Source organism: Gadus chalcogrammus, chromosome 1, assembly GCF_026213295.1.
Source record: "Gadus chalcogrammus isolate NIFS_2021 chromosome 1, NIFS_Gcha_1.0, whole genome shotgun sequence".
NCBI classification, from domain to species: Eukaryota; Metazoa; Chordata; class Actinopteri; order Gadiformes; family Gadidae; genus Gadus; species Gadus chalcogrammus.
The window spans coordinates 15566129-15583526 of NC_079412.1; the positions used below are offsets into that span (position 1 = coordinate 15566129).

A 17398-nucleotide genomic window follows, 5' to 3' on the forward strand; every position below is an offset into this window, starting at 1 on the left:
GCTTTGCCCACCCGTTTTTCTCTGTGCCTCACCCATTTGAATATTTCTGTCAACGCCACTGCTTTCATGAAATATTCAGCCTTTTTAAACTTGGAATAGTCATTACTTTTATAAATGCATCAATATGGAAAACATGTTTACGTAAATGTTCTTGATGACCCGGTCCACTTGATGAATGTTTGGGATGTCGGATGTTGTGTGTTGCAGAGAGCCAGTGTATGCGGGACATTAGCCATTAACACATGCCAGCGTAAAAGCCGAACCACTTACAGAAACTGCCTCATTTTGAGAAAATTCTGCATATTTTGGAACAGAATATGCAAAATACCTTTTGACCTTATGGAGGAAGCTTGTGGAGGCTGGAGTTTGTTTTTCAGTGTCCATAAATGGAACGAAAGGTTATTGCATTTAATGAGTTATGTTAGCACTGCCCACCAGATGGTAATCAGGGGTTGATTACACGACAATAGCTCTTAGTTAATTTAACTTTTGGGAAGTTAGTTTGTTGTTGAATATTCGACAGATATTTGCATATTAATTTCAGGTTCATCAGCGGTTCCTGCCGAGGTTTCAGTCAGTTTTGGCAGACAACCATTAGCGGTTCCTGCAGTGCTGTCAGTCAGTTTTGGGGGACAACCAAGGGACACACACTTGCTCCTGACTGCTTGCCTTTCAAAAAGGGGCCGTCAATAAATCACTCCATTAATTTCTTATGGAAAATGCTTTTTGCTCAATAGCTTCCATGGTATGGCACCAAAACACCCCAAACCAATGCAGAACTGTTATACTTCGTGCTACTAATTAGACACACAGGATAATATCATTTATTGCACCTACAATTTTATTTGATCTTCTAAAGAATCCCATTCATTTCCTGCGGAAAATGGCTTTTTTCTCAATAGCTTCCATGGTACCAAAACACCCCAAACCAATGCAAATACTAACCACACTTTTGGTCAAATATTTACAACGTACAATAATATTCAGCTTCATACATGGTGGGGGTGGGGGTGCTTATCCTGCATAGCAACAAACAACGCTGGGTATGAATAACTGATGGGATTGTTCGGTAGGGCCTCAGCAGGGTCTGTTATTCTACACAGACCTACTGACGTGTCTGCAGACTGAGCTGCTGCCCATGTGATCCCGTCCACCCATTAGGTTACATAAGGTGTGACCTTTGTGAGCACTACCAGGGCCACGGGTTAATCCCACAACAGAGACTTTGGTTGCATAATACGAAAAGCATCTTTGTATGTTTTTCGTCTCTTGTTTTGTTCGAGGATAAGATGATTATTCACTGCATTGGGCACTTTTATCAGAGTCATTTAAACAAATATTGGATCGATTGAATTGGCCCAGAATGTTTTTATAGTAAATACATTTTTATGATTCATATCAGTCCATCTATTATTAATCATACGACAAAATACACTTGGGAATAGATTCTGATCAAAAAAGTCATAATAATACACAAAAACCATACACAAACAAATCTGAGTATAGGCATTTATTTTCTTAGATTTCTTCTTAGATTATTCTAGAACTCAGCGATGCAGATATTTATGCTACTGGTTTGGGATCAACCAAGTGATCCTATAGGGTGTATAGGCTGAGAAACGGTTTCCACTGCCCTTAGCCCTCTTGGATAACTCTTTCTTTAGGTAGAGAGAGGGAGCTGTTGCGTGTTGGTGACAGTCATTGTGTGGGGTATACACATGCTATAAGGTAGAAACAAAACAAACACGGGAGACAAATGGCATGGCATTAAGAAGCATCATCAATATAAACTGGTCACAATGTGACTTTAAGTTTAATGAGGTTTTAGAGGAAAGGATCATTTATTGAGTTAAATATACGAGATTCTAAGGTTGAGAAAACCAACCATCATGCAAACTGTTAGATGAAATCTCTTGAATGGAAGTCATTAATAGTGCAAGCAGTGTAAGATGAGAAGTGAGACGTGATTAGAATACCACTCCCCCAATACCTTGGCTGGATAGGATGATTGCATTTTCCTCATTTTCATTCTTACACAAAAAACGCTGGCCTTGTAGAGGTTTTACGTCTAATCAAACACTTCAGCACACATAGAAGTCCTACATCTGTTACATCATGGCTGCACAACATCCTTCATATCTGCTGAGCAATACCGCACTCACTGTAGAGCGCCCGTTTGTTTCCTCCTGATGCAGTCCAGCATACTGCATCACAGACCCCCCATGAGGTCTGTGTGGCCACCACTCCCTACACATGTTATTGCCGCATTTGGTTTGTCTTTTGGCCTGTTTTGTTTGTGCTTATCTTAATCAAAATGTATTACAATAGCATTAGTAATGTGCTTTTTCGGGGCACTCAAAGCACTTTGAGTAGTGTGTGTGTGTGTGTGTGTGTGTGTGTGTGTGTGTGTGTGTGTGTGTGTGTGTGTGTGTGTGTGTGTGTGTGTGTGTGTGTGTGTGTGTGTGTGTGTGTGTGTGTGTGTGTGTGTGTGTGTGTTTGTGTGTGTGTGTGTGTTCGCGTGTGTGTGTGTGTGTGTGTGTGTCAGAGAACAGAACAGACAGATACTTGTTTCATGCTTTTTCTGTGTCTAATGTCCCAATTGAAATGACCTCACAAAGCAGTATCCATGACAACATCAGCCACTGTTTCACTCGATCTTATTCTGCGTCCACGGTAGAGCTGACACAGGTAGGCTGCCTGCACAGGCTATGATCATGCTGTGGGAGTGGGTGGTCAACATTGTGATCAATAGCCCATCATTTTGATCAATAACAATCATTATGATCAATAACAAATCTTTATGATCAATAACAAATCATTATGATCAATAACCAATCATTATGACCAATAACGATCCTTATGATCAATCATTATGATCATCAATAACAATCATTATGATCAATAACCAATAATTATGATCAATATTCATTATGTTCAATAACCAATCATGATCAATAACCAATCATTATGATCAATAACCAATCATGATCAATAACCAATCATTATGATCAATAACCAATCATGATCACTAACCAATCATAATGATCAATAACAATCAGAATCAATAACCAATAAGTATGATCAATAACAATCAGGATCAATAATCATTCATTATGATCATTAACAATCATTATGATCACTAAACATTAAGAATGATGAAAAACAATCATTATGATCAATAACCAATCATTGTAATCAATAACCAAACATTATGATAAATAACAATCATGATCGATAACAATTATGATAAATAATAACTATGATCAATAACCTATCATTGTGAAACTTCTGTGAATTGCTTGGATGTTTATTCTCTACTGTTCTGTCTCTATAAAAAAAAATAGAAAGAGAGAGAGGGGGGAGGCAGCTAGTGCACATCACACAATCCTTTATAAAACTGCACTTGTAGGAAAGAAAACCTGAACGTGATGCAGGGGCAACAGAAACAGAAGCGAATCCCTGTCAGCACTTGTGGCATTCTTCTCAGCACCTCCTCTCCGCGTTCTCCAATGCATGTAATCTCTGACTTGACCACAATTAGGCCTCCTTCCTCAGCCCCCGACGAAGTAGGCCTAATCCGGGTCGACTTTAACAAGCTTTTGACAGGAGAGTCGTACCTCAGCTCTTCCAGCGCACAGCCTCGAGGTGAGTTTTAATGGAGCTATACGTTCAATGTTCGATGCCTTCTTCATTCCATCCCATCCATTAAGTCAATGAATGCGAATAGACGGGACATCGAAAACGGTAATTCTGTATAATTATTGGGTTTGTTATGTTTTGATACTAAAATGATGGAGTTAAAAATATACGAGTGCTGCTTGGCTTCCCCACAAAACTGCATATTAGGCGGACACGGGGAATTTGTGAAGGCGCGCGCGCGTTGGCTATAGCATCCTAAAGAGGGCATTTATTTCGAAACTCAAATATGTTTAAAATAAAGGCAATTCGACTTGTTGCATGTTGTCATCGTCACAGTATCCACGCAGCTTGGTAATAGTGATCTGATCATTCGCAGTCTTGCTGCTGCAGAGTGCTTTTCCGCGGATGCTGCAGCCAACGCCGTCCTGTGGGGGGCTAGGTCTTAAAACCCGTCGGAGGACCACGTCCGCACCCCATGTCTCTCGCCACGACGATACAACCCCCGAGGCGCTTTTCATCCTTACACGCGGTGTATCAATGTTGGCCGTCATGCATCGGCGGAAGTTCTTGTGCCGGTAGTGCAAAGGCGTGGGGCTTGAGTTGTTATAAACCTACAGGTAAGGCAGCCAGAGGGATGGTAAGGCTTCTGTTGTTGTATGTAGTCAAGACCAAATAAAAATGTGTTTTTAAAAGTACGCAGAACCAAATGCAATCGTTTAAATCGATCGTCACGCGTGTGTGTATATGATACAGTTTGCGCTCCTGAGATCCTCTGCTGTCGACGCTTGTGCAGCACGTTGTGTTGTGGCGGGAAGGGGTTTTACTGCAGCAGGCTTCCGCGAGCTCCACCATCAGCGCTGGTGAAAGAGAAGAAAAGACGCGCGCGCTTATTTAGTCCGCGTGAGCCGCGGAGGGGAAACTGGAGATCAGCAGCAGCAGAGCCGACCTTCTTGTTCCTTTGACTGGTAGGGTCTCCATTATTCAGAGGGCTTATGGCGATATTGCTAGATGACTTACTAATTAATTAGCCAACTAAATTATTACTAATGCATAATTCATGTTTTTTACGAGGATGGACGTCGGTTTATCCTTCGAGTTTACATTTACAATTGATTTTAAGGAGGGATTTGATTAAAAAAACGGAGAGAACACTCGAAGTTAATATGCCCTCAAAGTTGGACGAATCTTGACAGTCCTTTATTGTTGCGACGTCATTCTTCCATCAACATCTCGTTCTTGACCATGAAAAACAGAAATTGTATAAGCTGTAATTTAAGTTTTTTAAAGTGGGCTCGTGAAGGCGTCTTAAATTATCCAGATGGTGGAAGGGCCCGTATTCAGATCAACCTTATATAAGAGAAAATAGGCCACCGTTCGATTGAGGGCAAGTTGACTCTCAATCGAACTTCACTCATTTATCCTGATTAAACACCTCAATATTGGTCAAGTAACGTCCATGTTATTTTTTCATGGCTATATTTGTTGTGTTGCATATTATTCTGAAGTTTGCGAGCAGCTCTTTGTAAGTTTGCTTTTGACTCGAACTATATATTAGCCATGGCAAGAACTGTATGATTCCAATTGTATGTATTAATTGTCTAAGGAAGAGAACAAAAGTGTTGTATTTCCAGTACTTGTCCCCGAGCTGTTCAAGCTGTTCAGCTTGCAGCATAACGGACTGATCGCCTGTTCTTAAAGTTGTAGTTGGCCAGATCCAGCTTCCTGTGTTCCAATTAGAAAATAGGCTCTTAACACTGCAACCCTTTGGTCTGCCAGACACATTTTGAGAGTCTGATCTGAACTCATCCATGCTCTCCTGCTAAGTCAGCTGTGTGCCGTTTTGTAGCAACACAGAAGCACAGCACGCATCCATCCATCCATTCACTTTCCCACTTGAATGAGGAATTGTAGAACCCAAGATGGTCTCATGATCTTCAGGCTGAGGTTGAGAGGCGTGCAGTTGTAGCTCAGGGAGGATGATTGCTGGACTTGGGTGGGCATCCGTGGCCTATTGGTTAAGGAGTTGGACAAGTAACTGTAGGATTCGAAACCCAACCCGGACACGAAAAATGTGGACGGGCGGAGTATTAGTGCAGCACTCTCCTTCGTCCTCATCTACGGATGAGGTGCCCTCAAGGTACCTGAAACCCCCACCTGCACTGCGGCTACCCACTGCTCCGTGTATGACGGTGTTCATGTGTTCACCGCCTCCCGAATGGGTCAAAAGCAGAGAAAGAATTTCCCACAAAAAGGGACAATAAAGGATAGCCTAACTTGTGTTTTTAGATTTTGTCTTTTTCTACGGCTTTTCTTTTTGTTAAATTCCAGCTAGTGAGTTTGGTCTTGTCTTTGGATACTGTCCAGACTATCAGTGGTGACAGTTTTTTTCTTTCCCCGGTCCCTTTTGTTGTGTCAGATATCCCTGTTGAAGCACATGCAGAGATGGGCCGCAAGGAAGACGACTATGTGTGGAAGAAGGACACTGATAACATCCAGAATGTCTTTGAGCTCATGGAGGTGTTGGGATCGTAAGTAACGCTCCTGACTTTATCAAAGACATAGTTGTTGTTGTGGTGTACTGTGAGCATACTGACATAAAGCTAGGCTGTATCTATTGTTGGGGTACTGTATGAACACTAACATAATGCTAGGCTGTATCTATTGTTGGGGTACTGTATGAACACTAACATAAAGCTAGGCTGTATCTGTTGTTGGGGTACTGTATGAACACTAACATAAAGCTAGGCTGTATCTATTGTTGGGGTACTGTATGAACACTAACATAATGCTAGGCTGTATCTATTGTTGGGGTACTGTATGAACACTAACATAATGCTAGGCTGTACCTATTGTTGGGGTACTGTATGAACACTAACATAATGCTAGGCTGTACCTATTGTTGGGGTACTGTATGAACACTAATATAATGCTAGGCTGTATCTATTGTTGGGGTACTGTATGAACACTAACATAATGCTAGGCTGTATCTGTTGTTGGGGTACTGTATGAACACTAACATAATGCTAGGCATAATATCTAAGTGCATACTGACATAAATCTGGACTGTATGTATTGGAAAGACTGAGGATGATGGAGATAAGGATTGTTTGTTGCATTTGTAATGATGTGTATTGAAGTAGACTAAAACTTTGAGAATCCAATTTACGTTTAAAGTTCGCTCTAAAATATAATTTTTAGCATTGCATTTACAAAGACCTAGCCCCAGACGTACTGGACTCTTCACAACTTTACTGATGTCCCCCTATTATGAATGTATTACATGGACGTGAATGGATTTACACAAGAGACATAACCCTTACCTTTAAGCCGAGTTTTAGCTACGAGACACTTAGGTCTGCTGGGGCCAGTCTCATCCCTCAGGTTTCACTTAGCCTAAGAAGCTCGTTCATAAATGAGCTCATCTGTAATAGTGTTAAAGCTAATTCAGTAAAAAGTACAAAACTGTTTTTTTTGTTTTTTATGAGTAAGTTTTCAAAGCGAAAAATAAGCAAAAGCAGGTTTTGAGTGAGAATTATAAGGTATTGTTTAGATAAGTGGCAAAGATGGGAGGACGGCAATAGGTCAATGTAAACTGCTATGCTGATGGTGTATGCAACCTGTCAGTAGTGACCCAATAACTGCTGTAATTGAAGTGTACAAAGTAACAGTACATAATATTTCATATTTGGTTGTGATAAAACAGAATATTTCAACATTTGAAGTCAGTACTTAGTTTATTATGAATTTGAACCATATATTTTTATTGTATTTATATTATGTAATATTCAATGTCAGGAAAGATGCTGAGAGTGATGTTTATGTTCTCATTTGAAGTACGTAAATTTATGTTATTTGATAAGTTATAACTATGGTTCTATTATAGCTTCTATAATATACAATAATTATTTTAAAATTTACCATTTTTAAGATGTTTGAATCAGAGAATTCATGCTGTTCCTAAGGCTGGGGGGATCTTCGTTTACATATCAACTTAGCTAACATAACAATTACAACATCTCAAGGTGATAAGAAGCAATGCAGTATAGAGTTGATATGTTCCTCCACAAAAAGATATGCAACTACCAAATCTAAAAAATGTATTAATTTACCTTAATGTAGGTAACCTATAGTCACAAACATTGCTTTCGGTGATATTTCTATCTTTTGTGACGTTATGAGTTAAAGGAAGCGACTACGCTCTCCGGTGTACTGCTGACGTGTGTACTATCCCCCAGTGCCTGAGTAACACACCAAAGGAGGCCTGTCTCTATAGGCCTCATCAAACCACAATATATTCCTTCACCAAATTGTTTCCGGCTGCTTATCTTCAGATTTAATTATTTATTTGTTTTTGTGATTATGCTGCTCTCTCCCTCAACAGGCCGAAACCCTTGTGGAGGGTTCAATTTAAGTCTTCTTGCCGTGCCTTTGTACATAAGAAGAGCAGACCCATAATTAGTGTTATGAGCGCCAGCTATCTTTGCCCTATCACAACTCCTCTGTGAAAAGGGTTTATTCTAATGTATATTATGCATATCCTATCATTTGTCAACTTTACATAGACTTTAATTAGACGTGACTAAAGATTTTATGCGTTTCTATTTCTTTCTTTTTCTCTCTGTGCAAATATTTGCAAATCAAATGAAAACTTTTGCTTCACTTCATATTATTATTTTCTAAAACATTAAACCTGATTCCGGTGCTCTAAATGGAGTATGTTTTATAATAATGGAATCCATCATCATGTAACCATTATAGTATCACGTAATGCCATTAGGGTACTTCAATCATGGGGACGCTCCCCCTTGTCCCCTACTTACGCTCCAGTGCCCCGGTTAAGCCCTCCCTGCCTCTTGTCTTTGAAAGGTCGCTCAAAGCCACAGCCCCTACTGCACATGCTCAGTGCCTAATCCATCTACCTGGGACACTAACCGTCAGGGCCACATAGTTTCCATTGCGTAAGGGATAAAGGGCCTAATCCACCTTAATGGAGCAACTATTTCCAGACAAGGCTGAAGATAGCATGGGGACGGAACATGATGGAACAGAACAGGGCCCTGTAATCACAACAGCCATGGGAGGGCCTCAACCCTGACCCCCTCAACTAATGGGAGGGCCTCAACCCTGACCCCCTCAACTAATGGGAGGGCCTCAACCCTGACCCCCTCAACTAATGGGAGGGCCTCAACCCTGACCCCCTCAACTAATGGGAGGGCCTCAACCCTGACCCCTCAACTAATGGGAGGGCCTCAACCCTGACCCCCTCAACTAATGGGAGGGCCTCAACCCTGACCCCCTCAACTAATGGGAGGGCCTCAACCCTGACCCCCTCAACTAATGGGAGGGCCTCAACCCTGACCCCCTCAACTAATGGAAGGGCCTCAACCCTGACCCCCTCAACTAATGGGAGGGCCTCAACCCTGACCCCCTCAACTAATGGGAGGGCCTCAACCCTGACCCCCTCAACTAATGGATTCTCAATTGGAACCGTGGGAAGTTTTGATTGTCGCACCATTCAATCTTTCAGAAGGCATTAAAGCATATTGTCAAGGAATATTAAAGGATTTAAGGATCAGGAACTATTATGTATATTGGTTAATGGATAGGAGAAACATTCTGTGCTTCTCTGAGGAAATCAGAGAGGAGAAAATCTACGTTAGAAAAACAGAATGATCAGGGAGGTCACAGTGGGACGATAACATGTTATTTACTAATCATGAGAAGAAAAAGAGACTTATTGTGTAGAGGCAGGGAGTGGGGGTCATCTGCCAGGCAGAGGCATTGGAGCCCCGCTGTGAAGGTCTTGTTTAGCATACTTCGGGTCATGTGTTTTCTTAGAAGAGGGATTTTGAGTTAGATACACAACGCAATATGTATTTGTAGCTATAAGTAAAGGTATGAGTATTTAATAGCTGTCTAAGGAAATATAATGTAGAACATGATATGGTAACATTAAAGCCAGTAGCGGTTCCTGGCGGAGCTCACCAGGGAGGCAAACATGGAAGTGCATTCATGAACGAGTGCAGTGCACCCACACATGCATGTCTTTTCTAAAGCGTAGGCCTACACAACTTTCGAAAAAACATAATCGCGTGACGCGTCGTGTGGAGGCGCATTAGAGAGGATAATAACTAAAACAAACTAGGCACTTAACAGTGTGTCTGCAGAGTGCAATGCTTCTAAACTTTTAATCAAATGTGCAGACAAAGTTCAACTTCGCAAGGTAAAGTTCATTCATGGTGCGTGCTGCTTGAATGTAATGCAGATGAGCCTTCTGGTCTGTCGGCGCGCAGGCGGCAACTGAAGGCTCATTTGCTTAGAACGTTAATACAAAAAATAGCTGATTTGTGATTGGTTGCAATGAGAAGATGCGGATGACCGCCCTTCCTATGTTTAACATGTTATGGTTGACTATTCTCAAAGGCGGCAAAAGTGAGTTTTGGCACACTTTGTCTCCCTTCATTGGCCAGCCTGAAAGGCCATTTTTTTCAATATTTTCAACATTTTTATGTAATTATTCAGTGATAAACACACATTGTAAATAGATTAAAAAAAAATGCCCCTGGTTAAGGCTATATCAGGCTTGTCCTCCACACATATGAACATTAAAAAAAATAAAACATGAGACTAATTCACTTTTAAGGAAGGGTTTGTATTTTTTAATCTCTCTGTAAGAGCTTTGTAAAAACACTGAAATCTCACTGCTAGTACTGTTAGTAAAATGCTTTTAGAGCTCTCAATTTGGTCGGGACAGGTATTGGATGGATGGGTTGGATGATGGACCTGGACTTTTACTGTTCAGGGAGATTGGGCTAATCCCCACGCCATGCAGGCAGGTACACGTCTGGCCTGACACAATTACTAGCCAACTAATCAGTCACCAGGAGACCCTTCTCTAACGAGAAGGCAGAGCGTCACCAAAGAGTCGGGACGCTGCTGGCTGCTGTGTTGAAAGTAGGTCTGTTGACAATGTGTTTGTGCGTGTGCTTTCTTACAGGGGGGCCTTCTCCGAGGTGTACATGGTGAGGGAGAGGAAGACCGGCAAGCTGTTTGCCATGAAGTGTGTGAAGAAGAAGCAGAAGAGGGACCTCAACCTGGAGAACGAGATCGCTGTGTTGAGGAAGTACGGAGCAGCCTTGTTCACTTCCACTTCCACATTCTCCCAGTACACACGTTTCATTGCTCTGATCTATATATCTGTAATATCCTCATGGCTGGATATTTTATCCACTGTGTGCAGGGGGTGATTAAACAAAGGCCCCGTCCACACGAAGCCGAAACAGGCGAAACCGTTACGGTTTCGATCTATCCGGTTTCGCAGTATCTCCGTAAAGACGAAGCCAAGCGAAACCGGGTAGATCTGTAGAAACGCTGTAGTACACATGCCTGGCCCATAAGGGGCGCTGCTTCTGCTACAGAAATCCTTGTTGTTGTGAGTTCTGAGACTCCGCGGGCTTAGCAGTCATTGGCTAGAGGGTCGAGGGATGGGGCGATGACGTCATGGTTTACGGTTTCAGTCGGTTTCAGGCGTCCACATGAATCCAAAACGAAACCGGGTAGATTTGAAACCACCTCCGAGGGTGGTTTCAGAAGTTTGCGGTTTCGGTCAGCGGATTCGCCGGCTTCGTGTGGACGGAAGGCCGAACCGTACAAGACCTTTGCGGTTTCGCCATGAAATCGGCTTCGTGTGGACGGGTCTTTCTCTTTCTGTCTGTCTCTCTCTCTCTGTCTCTGTCTCTCTGTCTCTGTCTCTGTCTCTGTCTCTCTCTCTGTCTCTGTCTGTCTGTCTGTGTGACTCTGCGTGTCGCTCTCTCTCTCTCTTCGTCTCTTGTGTCTCTCTCTCCAGGATCAAACATGAAAATGTTGTGGGACTGGAGGACTTCTATGAGAGCCGATCCCACTACTACCTCATCATGCAGCTGTGAGTGTCCTTGTTGTTCCCGTATTACTCAGAACTAAGCAGTAGGGGTGGGAAAATAATTGATTCTTTGATGCATCGCAATTCTCTCTTGAACGATTCCGTATCGATTCAGATAAATAAATAATCTAAATTTTAATTAAAAAAAGTAGTAATTAGAGTAAGTAGAGTAATTTGAGTAATTATAAAATTATTTCCTTTATCTTCAATGTGTATTGGCCAATCTGATTTGTCTTGATACGATTGCGATTCAGCCTACGCATAGCATGCACGCAAACTCACAGCCAGACACAAGAACGACGAACAATTTCTTATTCTTATAATTTACTAAGAGCTTTTTCTTTAATGACATAGAAAAGAAAGATTAGAAAGAAAATAAAACTAAATCTGTTTCGTTTTTACATACTTCCATAGTGTGTTGTAATACAAGCTGCATTGATTATTGCATTGTTCATAGAAAGTCATATTTGTGACAAAAGCTTTTTCTCTCATAAAATATTAGATAATGTAATTCATCTGTTGATGTCTTTAATGATCATCACAAAAGTAGGAAGTGAATAGCAAACTCTGAGTAGCAAATTCAGATGTATGAATATTCTTTTGAAAATCCTGCATGGAATTGTACATAAAAAAATGTGTGCATCGAGATGCATCGATAATCGTTTTACAATCGAATCGTTGACCTCTGAATCAGAATCAAATCTTGAAGAGTCAAGAGATTCCCACCCATACTAAGCAGTACCCTGCTCGGAAACACAGACAGAACCAGTAATTAAAGATGGCGTCTCCTCTATGACAGTGTTTCCGGCGGTGAGCTCTTCGACCGCATCCTGGACCGAGGCGTCTACTCGGAGAAGGACGCCAGCAGCGTGATCCAGCAGGTGCTGCAGGCGGTCGGCTTCCTGCATCAGAGTGGGGTGGTTCACCGTGACCTCAAGGTAGGGCCCCGCCCCAGAGCCCAGCGTCTCCTTAGATAGAATCATCATTATGAAGGCTAATCCAGGGTGACCTGGGAAGTAAGAGGGCCGTAGAGTGAGGCTTCCTACTCTCACCTCTCCCCATGTAGCCGGAGAACCTCCTGTACTACAGCCAGGATGAGAACTCCAAGATCATGATCAGTGACTTTGGCCTTTCCAAGATGGTGGACAACGGCATCATGTCAACAGCCTGTGGGACTCCGGGATATGTGGGTAAGAGAAAAAAAAACAGCCTTGCTTTGTATTTTACAATGAATTACATTTTATTATGTTTTTATTACATTTTTTCTGAATATTATTAGGATTATTATTGTTATTGCTTCATGTGCTTCTTGCTTACGCTATGGTTTCCTACGCATCAGCTCCAGAAGTGTTGGCCCAGAAACCGTACAGCAAGGCAGTGGACTGCTGGTCCATCGGTGTCATCACTTATATTCTGTAAGTGTCACTTCTCCTGGATATGGAGTAGACCATAGCCCCTCCTAAGCAAGGGCAGTACACCGGTAGTGGAATTAGAGCGCCATCTAGTGTGTATTTATATCTCTGTACGGAAAGGCCCTTATTGAATTCTAGCACCATCTTGTGGCACTGCATATTTTACAAGCATCAACACTTCTTATTTTCTTAGCCACATTATTGAGGCTACTTATGTTGTGATGACCTTGTGTTTTTTCCTCCTAGGCTCTGTGGATATCCCCCTTTTTATGAAGAAACCGAGACACGGCTTTTCTCCAAGATCATGAAGGCACAGTACGAGTTTGATTCCCCCTTCTGGGATGACATCTCTGACTCTGGTAACTAGATCTCTTACAGTTTACAATTTGTAGAAATATAAAACATATTTTTCCATCTGTTTATTAATTGATGAATGTGTATTTTTTTCAGCTAAAGATTTCATAAGCCACATGATGCAAAAGAATCCCAGCATGCGCTTCTCTACAGAACTGGCTCTCCGCCACCCCTGGTGAGTGTTCATCATGATCAATAGTCTAACCCCTAGGAATTAGAAAGTCGGCTGACTATGAATGCAATGTTTATCGCAACAATGATTGTGTAATCCATTGCTAAAAACTTTTTAAAGATATCAGATAGATATCAACTCTTTTAATTTGAACTGTATATCTTTACAAAAACCAGTGAATGCATTTGTTCAGCATTGATTATATTTGGCTTTATCTAATCTAAACCTAAGCATCTCTGTCCATCAAGGATCATTGGAGAGACAGCGCGGAGCCAGGACATCTACCAGTCGGTCAGTGTTCAAATCCAGAAGAACTTTGCAAAGTCCAAGTGGAAGGTAAGTTCTTAACAAGCTCACCAAGGGCCGGGCGCCTGAGTGCCTTTAAAGCCATGTGATGACTTCTCCCTTATGAAGCTGTGTTCTCCATAGATTCTGTTCTATTCAGAGTTCTTTATTGAAGCTAAACTAGTAGACGATTTGTCTAATTGTAATTTGGCAAGTTAACGTTATTTTACTTGCGACCATTTCATTAGACGAGAATAGACCTGACGTGAATAAACTTGAAAAAATGCAAATCGAGTAAGACTTGAACACATGAAGTCATCCGTGAACATGATTTTGTTGGGTCACGTCAGATCGCTTTTTACCCGCAATAGTGGTGAGGACAACAACTCCCATGATCCCACGCTACTTCACGATGTCATGAAACTACATCTATTGTTATTGTTTTGTTTAAGAGAACCCTAGTGTCAGAAATGACTCAAGAACATGTACACTGCTCCCAATATGTAAAACGACCAACCTTAAAAAGCTTCTTCTTGGTATTTCATACTATATCCAATTCAAAGCATAGACAGTATTGAGTATTCACATAAACAAAACTCGTGTCCCCCGCTGACACCTGCGTCTCCCCTCTGTGTGTTCCTCCAGCAAGCGTTCAACGCCACCATGGTCATCAACCACATGAAGAAGCTCCAGGCGGCCAACTCGGACACCGTCGCCAAGAAGGCCGACGTGCCTGACATAGTCGTCGACGTCTCCTCGCCCTGCGGGCTACGCAAGAGCCCAGACCCGCCATGTGCGGGCCCCACGGTGCGGCAGGTCAACGGCAACGTCCCCGGCACAGACCACATGGCCCTGCCGCCCAGCCCCAACGAGCTCAGGAGCACCTTCCCCCTGAAGACCTCCCAGAGCCACATCGAGCCACACCACACGCCCAGCATAGCCACGCAGGGCAAGCACGCCTACCACTCGGAACCGGCCAACCTCAACGGGTGTGTGTGTGTGTGTGTGTGTGTGTGTGTGTGTGTGTGTGTGTGTGTGTGTGTGTGTGTGTGTGTGTGTGTGTGTGTGTGTGTGTGTGTGCGTGTATCTGCAGACCCCAGCTTGGCTCAATACTGCACAATTTAGGAATCGTATCATTGATCTCTCTCTCTCTCTCTCTCTCTCTCTCTCTCTCTCTCTCTCTCTCTCTCTCTCTCTCTCTCTCTCTCGTTCTCTTTCTCCTCAGGTATGGTAAAAACAACAGTGGCAAGGTGATGCAGACTGGAGTGTGTGCGGTCATGTGAAAGTCCAGACCCAACATGGAATGATGAACACTTTATTAGGTAAACCGGACTAAAGGATTTATGACATCAAAGGGAAACAGTCAGCTAACCCCAACCCTTATCTTTCCCCTAAGCCCCTTAGTCAGTGAGTCATCCCCGCCCAGGGGTCTCAACCTTGTGTGTTTGTACACTTTCTTTCAGGTCATTCACCCTGAGGTGGCACAGCGTGAAGCTGGGTGGTGGCAGCTGCTCGTGAGGCTGGGTTGGTTGCCTCCATGGGTATTATATATATATTTTGAATATACTTTTTATTTATCCCCATGGGGAACTTCATTCTCTGCATTTGACCCAACCTATGCCCAGAGCTAGGCGCAGTGGGGGCCTGCCTCCCAGGGCGGCCCCCGGGGACCACCTCGAGGTGTGGGGCCCTTGTCTTGTTTAATGGCCGGGCGGGAGGGTTAACCTGGATGTTTATTTGTCTACTCTACTGCGAGTAGAGCGGGGCCCTCACACCACCGGTATTCAGAGTGAACACTGGGCCCTCAGACCAACGGTATTCAGAGTGAACACTGGGCCCTCAGACCAACGGTGTTCAGAGGGAAGAGTTGGCCCCTCAATCCAGCAGTGTTGAGAGTGAAGAGAGGGCCCCTCAGACCAGTGACTTTTGGGGGGAAGAGTTTGACCCTCAGACCAGCGGTATTGAGAATGACACTTGGGCCCTCAGACCAGCATTTTACAGAGTAAAGAGTTGGGCTCATTAAGAGTGAAGAAGCCCTCAGACCAGAGATCTGTGAAGCCTCTCCCAAAGCACATACGTATCACAACCTCATACACACATACACACACACACACACACACACACACACACACACACACACACACACACACTCACAGTATAAGCTTAACAAATTATGATGCCCCACTGTTAGACAGTGTAATGCTCAGTTTCCATCTGTGCTCCCACTTGTTGCAGGGCTACAGTTCTACAGATTTCTCTAGACGTTGCAAACACAATCCCGGACATTTGTAATGTAAAGTGTGATCTTATTTAAATGTTGTAAAAAAACCTTGCCCATAGAGATGGATACCTTGAGCAATTTCCTTGTTTGAAATGTTTTGAATGTTTGAACGTTTAAGTGGCAATCTCAAATATTTTCATGTAAATATTTGATATGTTTGTTAAGTCACCAATTATCGCCGAATGAGATAACACAATGTTGAGTCTACTCTGTAACCCCTGATGAAAGCCCTTCCGTTTGCAGTATTATTTTACGAGCTGGGTGTCGGTAGTGACTGTTACTCTGGGCAACGCTACCACTTATCGCCAAAGGTGTCGCCATAGGGTACAAAAGATTAATCTTCTAGATTCCAGATTATTTAAGACTATGACCATTAAATATGATAAATGTCTTGAATTTTTTTTGCCGTTACTTTATAATCCAATTGAATGTTTATCCTTTGTGTGCATGTTTGTAACCCCTTGAACTGAACCTTTTGAAATATCTATGGCTGTGTGGGATCTGACCCTTTATAGTTTTTAGTTATACTGATGATGATGGTACTGTTTTGTTTAATTTATGTGAACGTGTGCTACTATTTCAAATAAATATAGAAAAAGACACGATACAGACAACAGCTAACCCTCATATCTATGAATTTAGCATTTAATTATTGCACTGCATCAAATAATATTGCAATTTTGACAATTCAATCTCTCACCAATTTGGGAATATATATTTGTAAACATATAGGTATCACTGAGGCCATTCTAACAAGGTGGTACTCTTTGGTTCTGTGTTTTTTTGTGTGTCATGAGATGTGTGTGGCTTTATATTGTTCAAACTGATTAATTTTATTAATGAGAGATGCACAATGCTCGTCGAATAAAGACAATACACGTTTTATCAAGCATTTCTTTCACATTTTCTTCCAAAAAATATCTGATTATTGATTTTCCAATAGGCTAGGGGGGAAGGGGTACATGATTAACATAATTGATCAAACTTATATAATACAAACCATACTTACAAGTTATAAGCACGTTGTGGTAATTGCTGTTCACTGACAAATTAACTAAACATTGTGGCGATATTACATTTACAAAAACACTCAAACTATTAGCATAATTAAAGTTCAATATATTCCCCCAATGGGAAAAAGGGGCTCAAAATTATTTTGTTCCTACTCTTGTTAGGCTGATGAAACGGCCTGCAAAGTGACATTCATTTCTGTTCCTCACAAACTTCCTAATTTCCTGTTTGATTTCTGAAAGCCAGCCCCTGAGACAGATCTCTTATTCAGGCCACAGGTTGCAGGTAAAATAAATAAATGACGTTTTATTTGGGAGAACACGTCC

The 17398-nt window shown here is 42.2% G+C and overlaps 1 protein-coding gene across 2 annotated transcripts; it reads left to right on the plus strand.

Moving 5' to 3' along the window:
- Positions 1-3596: 3596 nt before the first annotated feature.
- camk1gb (calcium/calmodulin-dependent protein kinase IGb) lies at positions 3597-16946 on the plus strand. Of its 2 annotated transcripts, XM_056591543.1 has the most exons (13): positions 3597-3645; positions 6056-6167; positions 10637-10762; positions 11486-11560; positions 12357-12495; positions 12624-12747; positions 12897-12972; positions 13216-13328; positions 13420-13498; positions 13744-13831; positions 14426-14769; positions 15006-15102; positions 15244-16946. In XM_056591543.1, the coding sequence occupies exons 2-12, from the start codon at positions 6082-6084 to the stop codon at positions 15061-15063; spliced, it is 1308 nt and encodes a 435-aa protein (XP_056447518.1). In that variant the 5' UTR covers positions 3597-3645; positions 6056-6081; the 3' UTR covers positions 15064-15102; positions 15244-16946. The 2 variants fall into 2 exon arrangements, with proteins under 2 accessions (XP_056447518.1, XP_056447510.1); XM_056591535.1 differs by lacking the exons at positions 3597-3645; positions 6056-6167; positions 10637-10762 and having other exon boundaries at positions 10905-11560.
- Positions 16947-17398: the final 452 nt, after the last annotated feature.